Source organism: Onychomys torridus, chromosome 8 (assembly GCF_903995425.1).
Source record: "Onychomys torridus chromosome 8, mOncTor1.1, whole genome shotgun sequence".
Lineage (NCBI taxonomy): Eukaryota > Metazoa > Chordata > Mammalia > Rodentia > Cricetidae > Onychomys > Onychomys torridus.
This window is the reverse complement of record NC_050450.1, coordinates 104,386,280-104,405,743: the sequence shown is the minus strand read 5'-3', so window position 1 is coordinate 104,405,743 and position 19,464 is coordinate 104,386,280. Positions and strand designations below refer to the sequence as shown.

Sequence of the window (19,464 nt, the reverse complement as noted above, 5' to 3'; positions counted from 1 at the left end):
TTGATAGGCAAGTGCTCTACCACTGAGCTAAATCCCCCACCTTGAGACATTTTCTTAATTGAGGTTCCCTCCTCTTAGATGACTAGTTCATGTCAAGTTGCCATAAAACTACCCAGCACAGAGGGTCTCTCATTTCAATCCATGGCACACTGATTTAGCTAGTCTATTAACTGGCTTGCTGTAGCCATGCCCTCTCTCCACCTCCTGAGCACTGGTATTACAGGTAGGTCACATTCCTGTCCAGCATTGCCTTGAGAGCTGGGGATCCACACTCTGGTTCTAACACCTGTTTGGCAAGTGTTTTACCCCTGAGCCATCCATCCCTCCAGTTCTCACTGGGATTTTTAAACATTAAACACATCTTTGGCCCTGCCTTGCTCTATATCATTAAGCTTATTCCTTACCCCACTTTTACCTCTCAGGACAAAAGGACAAGTGGACTCTGCCCCACAATCAGGAGCTGCTCAGAGGGAGGTCCAGCAAAGCAGCAGAACCTAGAGATGCTGCCCGCTGGGAGCCATCACTCCTGGCAACCTCAGGCACTAGGTACCAGAGATGCTGCCCTCTTGGAGCCATCATCACTCCTGGCAACCTTAGGCACTAGGTACCTTGGGTCCTGTGTTAGTAAAGATGGGGTTAATAATGCCGGTACATAATTGTGATAACATACGTGAAAGAGCCTGGCACAATGCCAGCTCAAAAATACATGTTTAATTCATGTTAGGTTATGGGGAGTACAAAGCAATGGGACTTTCATTTGTTTGTTTTGAGACAGGATATCACCATGTTCATCTAACTTCCAGAATTTAAGAGGCTACTATTGCAGCTGTTAAATTTCCCAGGTTTTTGTAGGTAAGGAAATGAGAACTTGTCTTTTAGCAATGTTTTTGTTTTGTTTTTAGGGACTCCTGTAGCTCAGGCTTGCCTCAAACTTCTTGTGCAGCTGACAATGATCTTGAACTTCTGATCCTGCACCTCCCAGCTGCTGGAAATCCAGGTGTGTGTGCCAACATAACAGGTTTATTCAGGGCTTTGTGCATGCTAGGAAAGCACTCTGCCAACTAAGCTTCATGCTTAGCTCTTTACATCGTTAACTATTTGTTCATGATTTTTTTGTTTTGTTTTGTTTTTTGAGATAGGGTTTCTCAGTATAGCCCTGGCTATCCTGGAACTAGCTCTGTAGCTCTGTAGACCAGGCTGGCCTTGAATGCACAAAGATCCACCTGCCTCTGCCTCTTGAGTGCTGGTATTAAAGGCATGAGCCACCACTGCCTGGCCATTTATGTTTTTTTGAGACAGCATTTCTCTTTGTAGCCCTGGCTGTCATGAAAGTCACTCTGTAGCCCAGGCTGGCCTCATACTCACAGAGATCCTCCTGTCTCTGCCTTCTGAGTGCTTGGGATTAAAAGTGTAAGCCACCACGACCAGCTACCATTAACTTCTGATGGCCATGCTACATTGATGAAAAAGCCCTGACTTGAGACTCCACCTTGCCTCTAAATCACATCCCAGCTTTCCTTCAGCTTTTAGCCGTGTGTGTGTGTGTGTGTGTGTGTGTGTGTGTGTATGTGTGTGTGTGTGTAATACTTGAATTTTCCAAATTTTGGGTCCATAGACAACCTGCCTGAGTCCAAAATTATACCAATGCTACTTAAATATTTGGTCCAGGGAACCTTATTTATCTGGCTCTGTGCAGGTTTTTTTTTTAATTTTGTAAATTTATTTTTATTTTATTTTATTTTTTGTTTGTTTGGTTTGGTTTGGTTTTTCGAGATAGGGTGTCTCTGTGTAGCTTTGAGCCTTTCCTGGAACTCGCTTTGGAGACCAGGCTGGCCTTGAACTCACAGAGATCTGCCTTGGTTCAGCCTCTTGAGTGCTGGGATTAAAGGTGTTTTCCACCACACCAGGTGTAAATTTTAGTTATATTTTATGTGTATGGGTGTTTTGCCTGTATGTCTGTGCACTACATGTATGCAGTGCTGGAGGAGGCCAGAAGACAGTATCAGATGCCCTGGAACTGGAGTTGTGAGCCCCTACCTGGTTGCTGGTAACTGAACTTGGGTCCTCTGGAAGAGTAGCCAGTGCTCTTAACTCTCTCTCTTCAGCCCCTGTGCATGTTAATCTTTCCCTGAGTGTAGTTTCATATCCCCAGTATCTGGAAAATCACCCAAAGCACAGGGTTCTGCCCCTTTTCCCTTTCGAAGAGCCTAAATACTGTAATAACAAGCTACCTAACTAATTGTCATTGACTGTCTTGAAGAGAAATGTGTGAAAAATGCTTTTGATTGAGGAAATTTAGGGGCAGATATTCAGGTTTTTTGTTTTTGTTTTTGTATTTTTTTTTTTTTTTTTTGGTTTTTTGAGACAGGGTTTCTCTGTAGCTTTGGAGTCTGTCCTGGACTAGCTCTGTAGACCAGGCTGGCCTCGAACTCACAGAGATCCACCTGCCTCTGGCTCCCGAGTGCTGGGATTACAGGCATGCGCCACCACTGCCCGGCTTCAGCATTCTTAATATCTTTTAAACAGCCCATTAGACATTAGAAATCCTTCATCTGAGCTGGGTGGTGGTGGCACATGCCTTTAATCCCAACACTCAGGAGGTAGAGCCAGGCTGATCTCTGTGAGTTTGAGGCCGTTCCAGGACAGGCACTAAAAACTACACAGAGGAACCCTGTCTTGAAAAACAAACAAACAAACAAAAAAAAACAAACAAACAAAAAGAAAGAAAGAAAGAAAGAAAGGAACCCTTCATCTGAGAATGTTTCTAAATCTTTATGACCTTACTAAGGTGACACGCCAAATTAATAGAATTACTATTTCTGTTTTACAATGGTAATAAGGAGCCAACCACAGAGTGGCTGGCTGAATAACAGTCCTGCCAGTCTGCAGTTTCGTCTAGGCAGGGGCTCTGAAGTACTATAGTAATGATTAAATGTTATTGAGAGAGCTATAGGCCAGGCACTGTTCTGCACTGTTTAATCTCAGCCCTGCAATGACGAAGGCGTTGCTATCCTCAAGTCAGTTTTACACACAAGAAGACTGAGGTGGAGAGAAGCAGACCTGAGCTGGCTCACTCCGTCAAGTCCTCCTCTGACTTCTACAGGAAGCTGTGGCACGCCTAGGCTCACACTTACACAGATCTCACACACACCAAATAAAGAACAAATGTAATAAAGTTTTTAATTAAGAAAAGGGCTGGCAAACTGGGCGGTGGTGGCTCACGCCTTTAATCTCAGCACTCGGGAGGCAGAGCCAGGCCGATCTCTGTGAGTTCGAGGCCAGCCTGGTCTACAAAGCAAGTTCCAGGACAGGTTCCAAAGCTACACAGAGAAACCCTATCTCAAAAAACCAAAAATAAATAAAATAAAAAAATGAAAAGGGCTGGCAGGAAGGCTCAGAGGGTAAAGGCATCTGCTATCAAGCCTGACAACCTGAGTTCAAACCCCAGGACCAGCTGAAGGAGAGAACAGTTCCTGCACGTTGTCCTTTGACTTCTAGATGTGTACCATGGCTCTTTCATTGCCCTTCTCCCCAAAAGAATAGTTTTAGGAAGAAAGAAAGAAACTCGGTTGCTTGTTTTGTTTTTTATAGATCAGCAATAGACAGCCAAGATTTGGAATTACAGCTCCTACTTTTTTGTTGTTGTTTTGTCTTGTTTTTTTTTTCAAGACAGTAGCTCTGGCTGTCCTGGAATTCACTATGTAGAGCAAGCTGCCCTAGAACTCAGAGATCTGGTTCTTTGTTTGTTTGTTTGTTTGTTTGTTTGTTTGTGACAGGGTTTCTCTGTGTAGCTTTGGAGCCTGTCCTGGATCTCGTTCTGTAGACCATGCTGGCCTCAAACTCACAGAGATCCGCCTGGCTCTGCCTCCAGAGTGCTGGGATTAAAGGCGTGAACTATCACCGCCCAGCATCTGGTTCTTATTTTTAACCTCTCCCAATAGGAGGCCTCACTGAGCTCTGGATTCACCAAGAAGGGTTTAAAGGTAAACCAGTGGTGCTTCTGATTGCTGATCTTTCTTATGTCTCTCTGGGCTCCCTTCACAACCTCTAGACAAATCCCTAAGGGGTCATGACCTTCCAAGTTCTGCTTGGGACTCTGCTTACTCCATACCTATCTATTACAGCCTTGCTTATAAGCTGCCTTCGAGTTACTTTATTTATTTATTATTTTAGCTATTTAATGAGTATTTGTTTCATGTGCCCAACATGTTAAAGGTATGCACCACCACACCGACCTGACAACTTTAAAAAATTATTATGATTATATGTGTGTATATGATGTGTATGGGCACAAGTGTGCTACAGTGACAATGTGGGCACCTAGACGACAAAGATGGTATCACTTGCAGGGCTACAACTAGACTGGCTGCCAAGGGTGCTTGTTAGAACTTGTTGGCTGACTAGGCATGGTAACACACATTTTTAATCCCACTACTTACTTGGGAGACAGAGTCAGACAGATTTCTGAGTTTGAGCCTAGTTTACAAAGTGAATTCCAGGCCGGCCAGGGCTATGTTGTAAGATCCTGTCTCAAAAAAGTTAAAAAAAAAAAATTTACTATTGTAGAAAAATGGAAAAAAAAAGTTGGGGGACTGGATGAGATAGCTCAGTAGGCAAAGCATTTGCCATACAAGCCTGATGACCTGAGTTCAATCCACAGAATCCACATAAAGGTGAAAAGAGAGAACCAATTCACTAAGTTGTACTCTAACCTCCATATATCACTTATGCAATATCCATCATATACACATATAATCATAATTTTAAAATTTAATTTGATTTTTTTTCATAACAGGGTTTCTCTGTGTAGCCCTGGCTATTCTGGAACTCACTCTGTAGACCAGGCTGGCCTTGTACTCAGGAGATCCGCCTGGCTCTGCCTCCAAGAGTTGGGATTAAAGGCGTGTGCAACCACCAAACCGCTTAATTAAAATAAACAAACAAACAAATAAATAAATAAATAAAGTTGTTGGTTGTCAGCCCGGTGTGCAGTCTCCGCCCCTCCACTCCTCTGTGGCCACTGCCCTTCCTTCCACCCTTGATCCTGCCTCTTAATGCCCTGCCGCCCTGCCACGCCCCGCAGCAGTCCTTCCGCCGACCCAAGCATCTTCAGCGTCCCCTAGCGACCCGGCGGCGGCTCCTAGCAACAGCATCCCAGCGCCCTAACGACGGCGGCACGCAGGCCCACGTCAGCGCGCTTGGCCCCGCCCCCGCGCCGCCGGCCCCGCCTCCCCGCGCTTAGGCTGCTGCCGCCGCTACTGCCGCCGCTGTAGCAGTCGCCGCCGCCCGAGAGAGACTCGCGCAGAGCAGTTATGGCGGATCCCGCAGCGTCCGCGCCCGCAGCGTCCGCGCCCGCGCCCGCACCCGCTCCCGCCCAGGCCCCGGCCGCCGCCGCCCCGACCCCGACCCCGACCCCGGCCGCAGCCCCCGCCGCCGCCCCGCCGCCCGCGCCCGCCACGGACTCGGCCTCAGGGCCATCCTCCGAATCCGGCCCCGAAGCGGGCTCGCAACGCCTGCTGTTCTCTCACGACCTAGTGTCGGGCCGTTACCGCGGCTCGGTGCACTTCGGGCTGGTGCGCCTCATCCACGGCGAGGACTCGGACTCGGAGGGCGAGGAGGACGGCCGCGGCAGCTCGGGCTGCTCCGAGGCCGGGGGCGCGGGCCACGAGGAGGGCCGGGCCAGCCCGCTGCGGCGCGGCTACGTGCGCGTCCAGTGGTACCCGGAGGGCGTCAAGCAGCACGTAAAGGAGACCAAGGTGAGGCGGGCCGGGGCGGCCGGGAGGGCTGGCGGGCGAGCGCCGCCTGAGCGCCCGGTGCACCGTCATCGCACCGGCCTGGCGCGCACGCCGGCGGGGCTCCGGGCTCGGGGCGAGGGGAGGGGCCTTGCGAGCGATGCTCGGCTGTGGTGTGGGCCTCAGGGTGATGGACGTGCGCGGACGCCCGTGGGGACCTCCTCAGGCTCTGAGGCGTGTTCGGCATTACACTAGTGCGGCGTTTTGCTGACACCCTCCCTTTCCAAAAAAAAAAAAAAAAGAGCTGGGTGCTGCATTGTGCTTCCAGAAGGGAAGGCCGTGCCGGGGAGGGCTTGGCTGTGGGCATTCCAAAACAAAGATCGAGGTGAAAACCGAAGAAGTTGAGCAGATGCTGACAGAATGCACGGTGGGGAAGGCGGCCTGGCGTCTTTTTTGTTTTAACCCCGCTGCCTCTGAATTGCTGCAGAGAACTTTGGAGGAAAATGATGAGCAGCCCAGAGCCATGATATTAATAGTACCGGGGGAGACGGTGGCAGCTGCGACTGGGTGTCTTTGGACTTCTTGGGGTGGGGTGTCCTGTGCAGCCGTGGGTAGAGGAGAGGGACCAGTGGAAAAGGCTGCCGGGTTTTTCTTAACCTGGAGCTGCTAGGCAGATACCACACTCCCCCACTGTGTTGGGACGAGGCTAGTGACTGGAGCAATTCTACAAAAGACAACTGTCACCATAAACCTTAGACCAAGGTTAGTTTGGAGGCCTGTTTTCCTGAATGTGTAATTTCTATCAGAGAGTCTCTTCCAAACACATTTTTATCTCTCAGCTCTCCCTCTCCTGCCCAATCAGGAAATATTTCTAAGCATGAATCAGGCCTGCCTCCTTTTAGGTCCCTAGAAGGTGAGAGGTCTGATTTGGGGGGATGTTTTTAATTCATTAATTTTTGCAGTGCTAAGGGTTGAACCCAGGGACTTGATACTAGACCTGTGCTTTCCACAGAGCTACATCCTCAAACCATTTTACTTTTTTGTTTGTTCGTTTGTTTGGTTTTTTTTCATGACAGGGTTTTTCTGTAGTTTTGGAGCCTGTCCTGGATCTCACTCTGTAGACCAGGCTGGCCTCAAACTCATAGAGATCCACTTGGCTCTCCCTCCCAAGTTCTAGGATTAAAGGCCTGTGACACACCAGGCCATTTTACTTTATTTTGAGAGTAAATCATGCCAAGTTGTCCAAGCTAGCCTGGAAATTTCAATATTTCCACAGCTGCTCTAGTATGGGGGATTAAAGGAATCACCACCAAACCCATCATGGGAGGCTCTTTAGAAGTTAATCTAGGGCCTGATGTGTCCCTTGCCTTTAATCCCAGAACTCAGGAGGCAGAGGCAGGAGGGTTTCTGAGTTTGGGGCCAGCCTGGACTACATAGTGAGTTCCAGGACAGCCAGAGCTACAAATGGGGGGAGGAGGGGGAAACAAAGTTAATCTGGGATTTTCATACTGGGAGAAAAAGACAGCAGAGGACTATGGCTTCATGCCATACTAAGAAGGGAGACTGTGCTGGGCGGTGGTGGCGCACGCCTCTAATCCCAGCACTCGGGAGGCAGAGGCAGGAAGATCTCTGTGAGTTCGAGGCCAGCCTGGGATACAGAGCTAGTCCAGGACAGGCTCCATAGCTACGGAGAAACCCTGTCTCAAAAAAAAAACAACCGAAAACAAAACAAAGAGACTGCAGTGGAGAGTGACAGCAGGAGACCAGGGAGGAAAGCCCTACTCCTGAGTTCTAGTTTACTGTGCAGAAGTGACTGCTGACACCAGCATCTTCCACTACCAAGTGTGCATCCACAGGCACAAATCTACACATGCCTCGGCTTCTCAGAAAAACGTAAATTGGGCAACAGCTCCTCTGATTCTTAAGAAAACGGAGTTTATTTGCAAAAGTATTCTGAGACAGAATGCCTATTAAAAATGGATGGTGTTGTATTGCCGGTGGTTTTCTGAGAAGTCAGAAAATGCATTCCATCACCGAGCTTCTCCAGGTTTCTGACTCCAGCCCTGGCTCAGGGAGCCCAGCCTAGCCCTGCAGAGCGTGGCCATTTCCGTCAGTTGTTTCTGTTTATCACGACTTAGGCTGTTAGCTTTGTTTACAGCTGTCTTCCCTCTGCTCCCCGAACATACACACAAGAGAATTTGACCTAAAAAGCCTATTTTGGAGTTATGTAGAAGACAGCTTTAAAAGACTTCTGTTTGGGTACGTTTTGGAGTGCACTGGAACCTGTCTAGGGCTAGTGGTGGTCCTCTCTCTCCTAGGGCAGTTTATGTCGCTTCTGGCCAAAGGATTCCAAGGAATGGTGGTCTGCGTACCCACTCACTGCAGGTTGCTAAGGACTAGGGAGTAGGTGTTTTTTAGAGAGGGTGTACATTTATAGGTATCCGCTGTCTGTCACCATGAGCTACAGACACAGGAAACAGAAATGGATCCTGGGATCTTACAGTACTTTGTTTAGGGAGCATGTCCTCACCTCCCCACCTCATTCATCCCACTATCAGGATGACTGTGCTGAAAAGGTTTGAGTGGTCATCATGAATCTGGTTATATCATTGGCAGAATAAAATGGCTGGATTTCTCTGTAGCCTTGACTGTCCTGGAGCTCACTGTGTAGACCAGGCTGGCTTCAAACTCAAAGATGTCTGCCTGCCTCTTCAGTCCCGGAGTTAAAGAGGAACACCAACACACCCACTTTTTTGTGAGACAAGGTTCTCTATGTTGCTCTGGCTGTCCTGGAACTCTCTGTATACCAGGCTGGCCTGGAACTTCCTATGTAGACCAGGCTGGGCTCAAATGCAGAGAGGTCCGCCTGCCTCTGCTTCTGAGTGCTGGATTAAAGGCGCGCACCACTGCACCTAGCATCCTAGTGCTGTGATAAACACCATGACCAAAAGCAGATTGGGAAGGAAAAGGTTTATTTCAGTAGACAGCTTGTAGTTCAAACATCCAGGAAGTCGCAGACAGAGATCTGCCACTTGAATGTTGGGATTAAAGGCATATACCACCACTGCTTGGCTTTTTTTTTTTTTTTTTTTTTTTAATCGGAATAGTTTTAACTGTGTCTGTCTGGAGTATTCCTTACACCATGGGGTATTTTTATAGTTTACATGTTCAGTTCAAGAGGATGAATGAGACTTAATACTAGTGTCCCTCCCTGGATCTCACTCTCACCCATGCTGCTGAGACACTGTATTGTAGCCAAGCTGGCCTGAAACTCACCATCCTCCTGCCTCAGCTTTCTGAATAAAAAGCTGGGATTTCAGTGTGTACTGCCATGCCTGGCTTGATTTCTTTCTTTCTTTCTTTCTTTCTTTCTTTCTTTCTTTCTTTCTTTCTGTCTTTCTTTCTTTCTGTCTGTCTGTCTGTCTTTCTGTCTTTCTGTCTTTCTTTCTTTCTGTCTTTCTTTCTGTCTTTCTTTCTTCCTTTCTTTCTGTCTGTCTTTCTTTCTTTCTTTCTTTCTTTCTTTCTTTCTTTCTTTCTTTCTTTCTTTCTTTCTGTCTTTTTTTCCCGAGACAGGGTTTCTCTGTAGCTTTGGAGCCTGTCCTGGAACTCACTTTGTAGACCAGGCTGGCCTCGAACTCACAGAGATCCGCCTGCCTCTGCCTCCCGAGTGCTGGGATTACAGGCGTGCACCACCACCACCCGGCTAATATCTTCTTTTCTTTAAAAGATTTGTTTTTGCTGGGCAGTGGTGGTGCTCGCCTTTAATCCCAGCACTCCGGAGGCAGAGGCAGGCTCATCTCTGTGAGTTGGAGGCCACCCTGGTCTACAGAGTGAGTTCCAGGACAGGCTCCAAAAGATTTGTTTTTATTTTTAATTTTGTGTGCGGGTATGTCTATGTAGGATTATGTGAACTGCCTGACATGGGTGGTGGGAACTGAACTTGGGTCCTGGAAGAACAGCAAGCACTCTTAACTGCTGAGCCATCTCTCCAGTCCTAATACTTTTCTCTAAATGTAAATTTTTAGTGAACATATTTAGAAAGAAAGATGGAGATAGGCACCAAGCCCTACTCCCTTCTTGTCCCCTCAATGTAAATGAGCAGTAGAAATAAAGTTGCTTCTTCCACAAAGCATGGGATTTATGGTTGTGTTCCTGAAGCTCTTAGCAGCCAAGCTTAAGCTTCTTTAGAACTTAAAGAACAGCCAGGTGTGGTAGTGCACACCTTTAGTCCTGGCACCCTTATCCTTGCACACCTTTAGTCCTGGCTCTCTTATCCTTGCACACCTTTAGTCCTGGCTCTCTTATCCTTGCACACCTTTAGTCCTGACACCCTTATCCTTGCACACCTTTAGTCCTGACACTCTTATCCTTGCACACCTTTAGTCCTGACACCCTTATCCTTGCACACCTTTAGTCCTGGCACCCTTATCCTTGCACACCTTTAGTCCTGGCTCTCTTATCCTTGCACACCTTTAGTCCTGGCACCCTTATCCTTGCACACCTTTAGTCCTGGCACCCTTATCCTTGCACACCTTTAGTCCTGGCTCTCTTATCCTTGCACACCTTTAGTCCTGGCTCTCTTATCCTTGCACACCTTTAGTCCTGGCTCTCTTATCCTTGCACACCTTTAGTCCTGGCTCTCTTATCCTTGCACACCTTTAGTCCTGGCTCTCTTATCCTTGCACACCTTTAGTCCTGGCACTCTTCATCTCTGAGTTCCAGGCCAGCTTGGTCTACATAGTGAGTTCATGACAGCCTGAGCTACATAGAGAGACCCAGTTTTTTGTTTGTTTTTGTTTTTTAAAAAAGACACCCTCCACCTCAGCACCCCCTGAAAAGGAACTTAAGCAAACAGCCAGAGGCTCTCCCAGGCTCTTCTCCCCAGCTTCCTGACCAGCCTGGTGGCCCATTCCTTGGCTCCAAACTTCTCACCTAGTCTCTGTGGAGGCTTGCTCTTTCCCCAGCTCATCCTTTGAGTACCGCTTCTGAAATGAAGCCAAAGGCCATTAGCTCCTTACTGACCTGAGCCCTGGCTAGACAAAGTGGTCTTCCTTGTCAGCCACCTGTCATGCTGTGACAGAGCAATCCTATGAGGACAGAGTCCAGCTGCAGACTGTCAGTCAAGTTCAAGATTCCTTCTGGTGGTGCTTGTTTCAGCTTTTTCCCTTTCTCTTCTCCCCCATCCCCACTTCTGTTCTTTCTTCCCTTAATAGAGTCTCATGTCACCCATGCAGCCCTCAAACTCACCTTGTAGCAGAGGCCAACTTTGTACTTCTGATCCTCCTGCCTCCCCTTCCCAAGTGCTGCGGAAGCAGGCAGGTGTGTGCCACCACACACCACTGGTGCTTTCCCACCTCTTGTGTTTTATTGTCTTTTAAGTTGCCGAAACACTTAGTTTTGAGACACGGTGTCTCTAAATTCAAGCTGCCTGCTATTACACTGCCTTTGTGAGGCTGTGTGGGGTGTGTGTGTGAAGCTCCTTGATGACAGGTCCCTCTGGAATTGGCTTTGCAGTTTATTTTTGGTTCCTACTCAGGCCAGCATTTCCATGGGGAAAGCTATTTAGGTGTAGCATCATAGCCCAAGAAGTTTGTCTTACTTGTCCAGGTGCAGAGGCCCATTAAAAGGAATTGTTCTCAGTGATGTAACAGGAAGGAGTTATGTAAGGTTAAAGCAAAATGCAGGACTCAGTGCTTCTAAATTGCATTTTATTCAGATAGGATCACAGCTTGGAGACTCTTAACAGCTGTCATGTGATTTTATTTTGTCCCTTGATTTTCCCTCTTCTAACTCCTTGGCCTCGAGGCCACAATTGTGTCTCTGTGTGGTAATTGCCTGACTCAAGGGCACTTTGACCAGATGAGGGATGTGTACCCTTGGGTGTTCCTCTGGCTAGCACCTGCTCTGATTGACCTTGGCTAAATCATTGCCTCATCTCTTCAGTGGAAAGTGAGATGATTCTCTAGACCCTGAAATGAGCCTGCACTGGTGGAGTGGTCAGAGGGGGTGGCCACTTGATCACTCAGGTGCTGTTCTGAAGACTGGAACATCACCTCTCTGGAAAGCTTGTTTCCATGCCATGAATGATGGTGATAAGTGTGACCCTGGGGGCCTTTTTTTTTAGCAGTACTCAGGAATCTTGGCGAGTTAGGGTTGGCTTTGGGAGCCCTTTCCATCAGTGCTCATGAACTCTTACAAATTTGTGATTTTGCAAGAAATTTAGCGGGACGGTGGTGGTGTATGCCTTTAACCCCAGCACTTAGGAGGCAGAGGCAGGATGGTCTCTGAGTTTGAGACCAGTCTGGTCTGCAGAGCGAGTGCCAGGGCTGCTACAGAGAAACCCTGTCATGAAAAACCAAGGGGGTTGGGGGGGGGGAGATTTAGTAATGCACAGTTATAGCAGCAGCTGACCGCCTCCAGGAGCAGACAGAATAATTAATTAATTTATTTATTTTGAGGCGTAGTCTCACTGTGTAGCCCTGGCTACACAGTGTAAGTATATAAGTATGTAGACCAGACTGGCCTCCAATTTACTGCAAACCACTTGGCTCTGCCTCCCAAATGCTGTGATTAAAGGTGTGCTCTAACTTGGCTGGAAGATCTCTTTTGAAATTCCCTAAGGACTAGAGTGATGGTTTGTCTTAGGACCCCAGCTCAGGCCTACCCTCCTTGCTGTGCACCAGACACTCAGTGTTTTGCAGTGCTCACAGCAACTGTCTGAGATGTTACTGACTCCATGGTTCATAGGAGAAAAGTGAGGAACAGCCAGCATCACACTGTCCAAGTGGAGAGACCTGAAAACAGGCTGAGGAAAGTGTCATTTGTTCTTACCTGAGACTATAAAGGTTCAGGATTCAGCCATGCTTGTGTACATATAGGAACCACAAACTGGGATTGCCACAGCCATCCAGTTGCTGAATATGGAAAGCCTTAGTGGGATAGGGAGTAGCCCCAGGTGAACATGGTCGCACGAATCCTGTGTCTTATAAAAACATGGAACCAGGTATTGGGGTAAATGCTGAAAGACCAGAGAGACAAAGGAACAAGCCACAGGCACTTCTCACCTTGCCAGCTCTACGAATCCTCAGACTAAATGCCTCTGAGTCCTCAGCCGAAAGGCCCTCTAGTTCCTGTCTCCTCGTGCCTTATATGCTTTTCTCTGCCCAGCCATATCAACTTTCTGTCTCCACCTTCCTAGTGCTGGGATTAATGGCATGAGTGCTTCCCAAGTACTGGGGTTAAAGGTGTGTGCCACCACTGCCTGGCCCTGTTTGCTAGACTGGATCAATCTCATGTAGCCCAGCATGGCCTTGTAATCACAGAGATCATGTTGAATGAATGACTCCAGCACTAGCCTGACTCAGTTCAGCACTGAGTACACCTTCCCACTGGAGCAAGCAAGAGGGCGGGCACTCAGTAGTTGGCACCTCTGTATCCCTGAAAACCATCAACAATAGAACTACAACCTGGCCTGCTGCCCCCTCTGCTGCTGTCATTGTCACCCTGCTTCTGGGAGTGCTGACTTTGAATCAGGGCAGGAAAGAGTCCTTGGGGAGGCTGAGGTCCACCTCAGTTCCTCTCCTTCCCTCTGTCCCCTGTTCTGCTTTAGGACATGGAAAGTGTTTTTGTGTTTCCCCTGCTTCACTGACGTCCTTGCCCTTTTTGTGTGTGTGAAGGGTGAGGTTTTAAGATAGGGTTTTTCTGTGCAGCCCTGGCTGTCCAGTTCTAACTCAAGATCCGCTTGCCTCTGCTTCCCCAGTGCTGGGATTAAAGGCGTGTGCGCCCCTGCCACCGCCACCACCACCACCACCACCATCACCACCACCACCACCGGCACTAAACCTTGCTTTTTTCTTTTCCATTTTCCTGTTTAATCAAGAACTCTGTAGCGCACACTTTTATTCTCGAAGGCAGAGGCAGGCAGATCTCTATGAGTCCAAGGCCAGCCTGGTCTACAGAGTGAGATCCAGGACAGCCAACAAAACTACACAGAGAAACCTGTCTCGAAAAAAAAACGAAAACAAAAACAAAAAAAAATTCTTTTACTATTTTACAGACCACTGGGCCTCATGGAATCCCCTGGAACCTATTTGGGGCCCACATTTTTAAAAAAAGAAGTGCAGTATCACATGTAATGTGAATGACATGGGCACATGATCAGTGTCAGCTGTTGCTGGTGGTCCCCTCCGAGTGGAGTCAGGTCCATTGCTTTGGTTCTCCTGGGACAGTATGATCTGAGCTGTCCCTAAAAGCTTTGGGAGTAGTCACTGCCTGACTGGCCTGTTGTTGGGTGAGGTGGGACCTCTAACTGAACTTGGTGATCTAAAGGGGGAAGGGTAGAGAGCTGTCCAGATGAAGGGGTACTATCCTACGCTATCCGAGCTTACTTACTATGAGCTTGGTACTTTTGAATGTAGCTTCTTCCTCAGGCTCTGCCTACTGGGGTAGGGGGTAGTGGGTAGGGGGTGGGGACAGGACTTCGGTGGAGCCTCTTGCAGAACAGGAGCGCCCATTCAGAGCCCCCTGGGGCTGGCATCTCAGCCAGCCCCAGGGGTCTGTTAGGAACCACCTGATGTGTGACTACAGACAGGGGAGAGCCAAGTGCTTGCTTGATTTTTTTTTTTTTTTTCCTTGTGGCTCAGAGTAAAATTGAATCACATTAATAGCTGTTTGAATTTATCTATTCCAGCGTTTTTTGCCCTTCAGCTCAGGGTGACTGTGTTGAATGAAACCTTGGTCACATGTGTCCAGGCTGCCCAGAGTCCTAGACAAATGTGTGTGATGTTTTTGCAGGGGAGGATAATATTTAAAGCTAGTTTTCATGATTTAATGGACCTCCTCCTACCTTTGGCCTTCTATCTGGCCTCTCTGACACAGTAGGAAAACACTGTGCTCCTTACAAGGACCCAGTCAGCAGTAAATATGGAATGGCCACCATAGGCGTTAAATCTGGGTGGTTATAATATGACAGACATTTTCAGGGTTTTCACCTGTTTCAAAAGACTGCAGCAGCAGCATTTGCTACTCTACAGCTGGGTCACGGGACTGAGACACTTGCTGTGTCATTTTTGGTTCAACCTGATAACATGGCCACATCTGGGAAACAGTCTGACTATGGCAATTTAAAGGTTTTAAAAAAAAAGATACTGAGTCATGCTTGGGGGTTGGAGGAGAGCCCGTCAGCTCTACCCAACCAGCCCAGAAAGATCAAAACATAGCTAACACTTGACAGATTTCCTGCAGGCTCCCTCAAAGAGAGTGTCCTTCATTTGCACACTGCAGCAAGAACCTGGGCTCTCGAAGGCTTTCTGCCTGTCGCATTTCTGAGCCTTTTGTGAGAGCTGCTGCTGGGATGTGCAGGGTTGCGAAGCAGCCTTGACGTGGCTGTCACGGCTTGTGTGACTGCTGGCCCCTGAAGGCCAGGTGGGAAGTTTACAGGCACACAACTGTGTGTCTCTCCAAAGCACCAGGCTTGGCATATGTGATGCTTCTGCTTAATGACTTAAGGGACTTTGAGGGCCCTGAAGGTTGATGACATCATCTTTTAGCCAGGGGAAAAAAACCTCTCTTCCCTGCTTCTGGGGCATCCCAGTCCTGTGTTGGTGGAATTGATAGTCTCCCATTTCTCATGACCTCCCACCTTTTGGCCTTCCATCTGGCCTATCACACTGGATGTGATGGCTCCCCAGAGGTCATAGGTGACTAGGGAATTCCTGGTTTGCTGTCTTCGTCACTGTCCTTCTTTAGGCCTATTGATGTTATTTAATGTGGTCAGCTCAGCTCTCTCTCTTTGAACATTTGTTTTGTGTTTATATGTGTGTGGGCATGTGTGCTGTGGAACACATTTGGAGGTCAGAGGACAACTTGGGAGAGTTGGTTCTCTTCTCCTACCAAGTGGGTCCTGGGGATCAAACTCAAGGTTGTCAGGCTTGGCAGCAAGCACCTTTACCCCTTGAACCATCCCAGCAGCCCCTGATCATGCCCTTGGAGACTTGTGTGTGCTCTCCTCGTATCTGACTGTCCCAGGGTTTTCTTTTTTCTTCCCCTGAGGCCTTCCCCAGCCTCTCTTCTCTGCTCTCCTCTCTTCACCTTTGCTCTCTCTCCTCTCCTCTCCTCTGCTCTCCCTAGGTCCCTTCCTAGGTTTTAATGCATTCTGGTACATGCCTCTGGATGAGTGCCACATCTGCATCGCCTTCCTAGCTTCCTGCTGAAAAGCCCTGTCAAGCCACCTAGCACCTCAGACTTGATGGGTGTGAAGTCTTGTGATCTGACTGCCCTCTCCACCTCCAAGTGTGAGGAATTAACCCCCCCCCCCAGCTTTTTAATATGAAAACACTTCAGACATTGAGAAGAGCTGAAAGACTAGACCCTGATTACTAATTGCCAGCCACCGTGAGTCAGCAGCTGCTGTCACTCTGCCATCTGGCTTCATCTGTGTGTATGAAATACTTCCTTGGGAGTCACTTCTGAGTTAGGCACAGACACGATGGCAGTGCACTGTCAGTGCTAAGGCCTGCGGCTCCTGGCAGTCAGCGTTGCCACCCTTATAAAGTCGCCTCCACCCAGTGCTTAGCCCTTTGCTCTCGGTAGCTTGTTGAGCCATGCTTTGTTTCCTGGGCCTGCTTTTCTTTACTCCTCTTCTTTGTTTACTTGGGATTGAACCCATGGCCTCATGCATGTTAGGTTAGTGCTCTCACACTGTAGCCTCTCATTACTTTTGATTCTGACACAGGGTCTTACTAAGTTGCCTGGGCTGGCCTTGAGCTGACCCCGTAGAATCCGCCCCAGTGCTGGCTCAGTTTCTGGAGTAGTTGGTACTACAGACCTGCCCACCATGTCTGGCAGCTTGCTCAGTTCTTCCCTACATCCTTGGCTTGGTCTTTCCTGGGCTAGAGTGACATCTCCTGGGTCTCCCTGTCTTCAGGCTCTCCTCCAGTCCAGACAACTTCAGGTTGACCTGCAGGTGACTACTTACATTCTCAGAGCAGCCTTGCCCTGCCTGAGGTGCCCCACGTGTCCGTCCTTCCTTCCTTCCTTCCTTCCTTCCTTCCTTCCTTCCTTCCTTCCTTCCTTCCTTCCTTCTCAGATGTCTACAAGCCAGTCTGACAGCTTTCCCCAGTTCACAAGTGCTCCAGTGCCCCAGGGCTCACTGGCATTCCTTCTTGTGAAACAAGGATAGCCAAAGAGCTGTGTCTGCAGATTCTTAGGAAACATGAGGCCAGCACTTACTCCTTCCAACTTACTCATGAAGACTCTCCAGTATTCGTCATTTGTTGTCTTCCTTTTTTTGTGGTGCTTGGAATTGAACCCAGGGCCTTGTACAATTCTAATAAGCACTAGCACTCTACTGCTGAGCTATCTCTACAAATACCCTCCATCTTCAATGTCTTGTGCTGGAGCTGTGCCCCTTGTCTGTCCCTCATGCCAGCCCTTTCTCCTTTTAGTTGGCACATTGATCATGTCATTTATTACCCAAATTGGGCTCCTTTGTAAGCACTATGAAGAATTACTCCAGGACCAACCCACATGAGTATCCTAATACTAAGAGCAGATTAGTCATAAGACACCATACTGAAGTTTAGTATTCTGGCGGCTTCCATCAGAAGGCTTGCAGGCAAAGTACATGTGTAGCGGGCTAGGACAGAGCTAGATTTAGCCAAGTCCTATCAGAAACAGAAATTCCTGGCCACAGAGCTTCCCAGGGCAAGCTGGGTGAGAACCGAGGATGTCCCATCCAGAGGAAAGTCACCTGTTTGTTGCTGCTCTGAGTTACCTTCCAGGCCTCTCAGCAGCACTGCTCAGAGTGGGTGACACTGAACACATCTAGAGTAACTAAGTTATGGTTAAGGTGTAGTAACTTCAGGTTAAGCATTCTCCTTGATCAGTGTGACTCCTCCGTAGACAGCTTGGGTCTTGTGTGCTGCCTGCATGGACACTCTGGGGCGGTGTTCAAGAGCATAGGCTGCAATTCTAATGATTATGGCAGGCCTGCTGCTTGGGAGTTTAAAGCTGTGTTAACAATGGATGTAACCACCACAGTTATCAGGTGTCAGCAGTGGAGGGAGTGAAGGAAGTGGGAACGAACACAGCCTAGGCTAGCTCTAGGCAGATGCACCTGCCTACACATGGGCCTCTTCAGTGTAGATTGCTCAATAGGTCTAACAAGTTCCAGTGATGCTTCTGCTAGCCGGGGCTGCCCTCTGAATCACACTGATGACATGGGGGTCCTTCAGAGCCCTATGGGTTCAGAGGTTCACTTTTTAAACCCTCTACCCAAGTTTAGTGTGCAGTTGATTTTGAGTATTTCTTTTTCCCACTGAGGGAGGGAGGGAGGGAGGGAGGGAGGGGGAGAGAGAGGGGGGGGAGATTGATTATGTTAATAAGCCAGATATCATCAAAAGGTGGCCACCAAAGACTGGCTGACTAGGTAAACTACATCTTTCTCCTCCCTTTGCTATTGTTGCTGCTGGTGGTTATTAGTACATAATGCTTGCTTTTTTAGGGTGAAAATACAAGGTTTCTGAGTGTGATGCAAGCACTCCAAGAGGAAATGATAGTTGTTTTACTGAACTTGCTCTTGTATAAAGCCTGGCTCAGTGAGCTGCTGCTGCTGGGGCACACAACTTTCTACATGCCGTCTCCCCCAAAGTGGCTGGTGCCCCATTTTAGAGATGGAGAGAAACCCAGAGAGTGTTTGTAACTTGCCCAAGGCAGATTTGGACCCAGGCCTGTTTGTGCTACTAAAGTGAAGAGTTGACACTAGCTGAGTTCTCTTGCTCTGGGCCAGATGGCTGTGGGGAGAAGACACTCCCCGCCCTCTAGACCAGGAACCAGCAAGCTTTTTCTGGAAGGGCTGAAGATAAATGTTAGGCTTATGGGCTTCACTGTCTCCATCACCGCTCCTCCATTCTGCACATAAGCACTTGGGGATGATAACCAAATGAATGGTCAGAGTTCCAGTAAAACTTTATCTTACAGTTGTTGTATTTGAGAAAAGGTCTCACTGCCTATCACTGGTTTAGGGAGATTTGCTAGGGGAGGGAGGGAGTGCATACCTGCATGTAAGGCTGTAGGAGCCAAGCCCATGGAAGAGAAGAGCATGGAACAACAGTGGCAGCTGGAAGGGCAGCTGGAGCAGGAGTGCATGTAGGGTGCTGGAGAAATAGTCTGTTTAGCTGTTCCAAACTTATGGCTGAGTGTGATGGCGCATGCCTATAACCCCAGTACATGAGAGGCTGAGGCAGGAGGATGGAGAGTTTGACACCAGCCTGAGCTTACATAGCCAGACCCTATCTCCCAAAAAAAAAAAAAACTGAACAAAACTCAGACATCATAATTCCTCTAACCTAAATTTTACTATGGACCTCGGTGGGGTTTTATTATATGAGTTGCATCTCTTATTAAGGCTTTGGCATGAAAGACATTAAAATAAATTTTAGAGCACAAGGGTGTCAGATACAATTTCCATCATCCATAAAAGCAATGATGTCATCACACGTGGATCCGTGGATCTATGAGGAGATGAGAGTGAAAAGGTAAATAAGATCTTAATGTTAGGGGAGCTTTTTGGCCTCAGCCTTCCTAAAGGGATCTCAGGGATGCTGGGCTGGTTAGAGAACTGAGCTAGAAGTAGAATGGAAGGAGAGAGCTGCTCGGAGATGCTGGTTCTGACCACAGATAATGGGGACTCCATCCCCATGCACATGTTCTGCTTTGGGCACAGCTGGAAGGG

At 48.3% G+C, this 19,464-nt stretch overlaps 1 protein-coding gene across 1 annotated transcript in view; it reads left to right on the top strand.

The window, feature by feature from the left end:
* Nucleotides 1–5,232: 5,232 nt before the first annotated feature.
* Nucleotides 5,233–19,464, top strand: part of Ube2o (ubiquitin conjugating enzyme E2 O) — a 48,684-nt gene continuing 34,452 nt past the window's right edge. Inside the window, exon 1 of the mRNA XM_036195799.1 lies at nucleotides 5,233–5,756. Coding sequence (XP_036051692.1) covers nucleotides 5,313–5,756 — 444 coding nt within the window. The 5' untranslated portion in view covers nucleotides 5,233–5,312. The remainder of the gene's footprint in view (nucleotides 5,757–19,464) is intronic.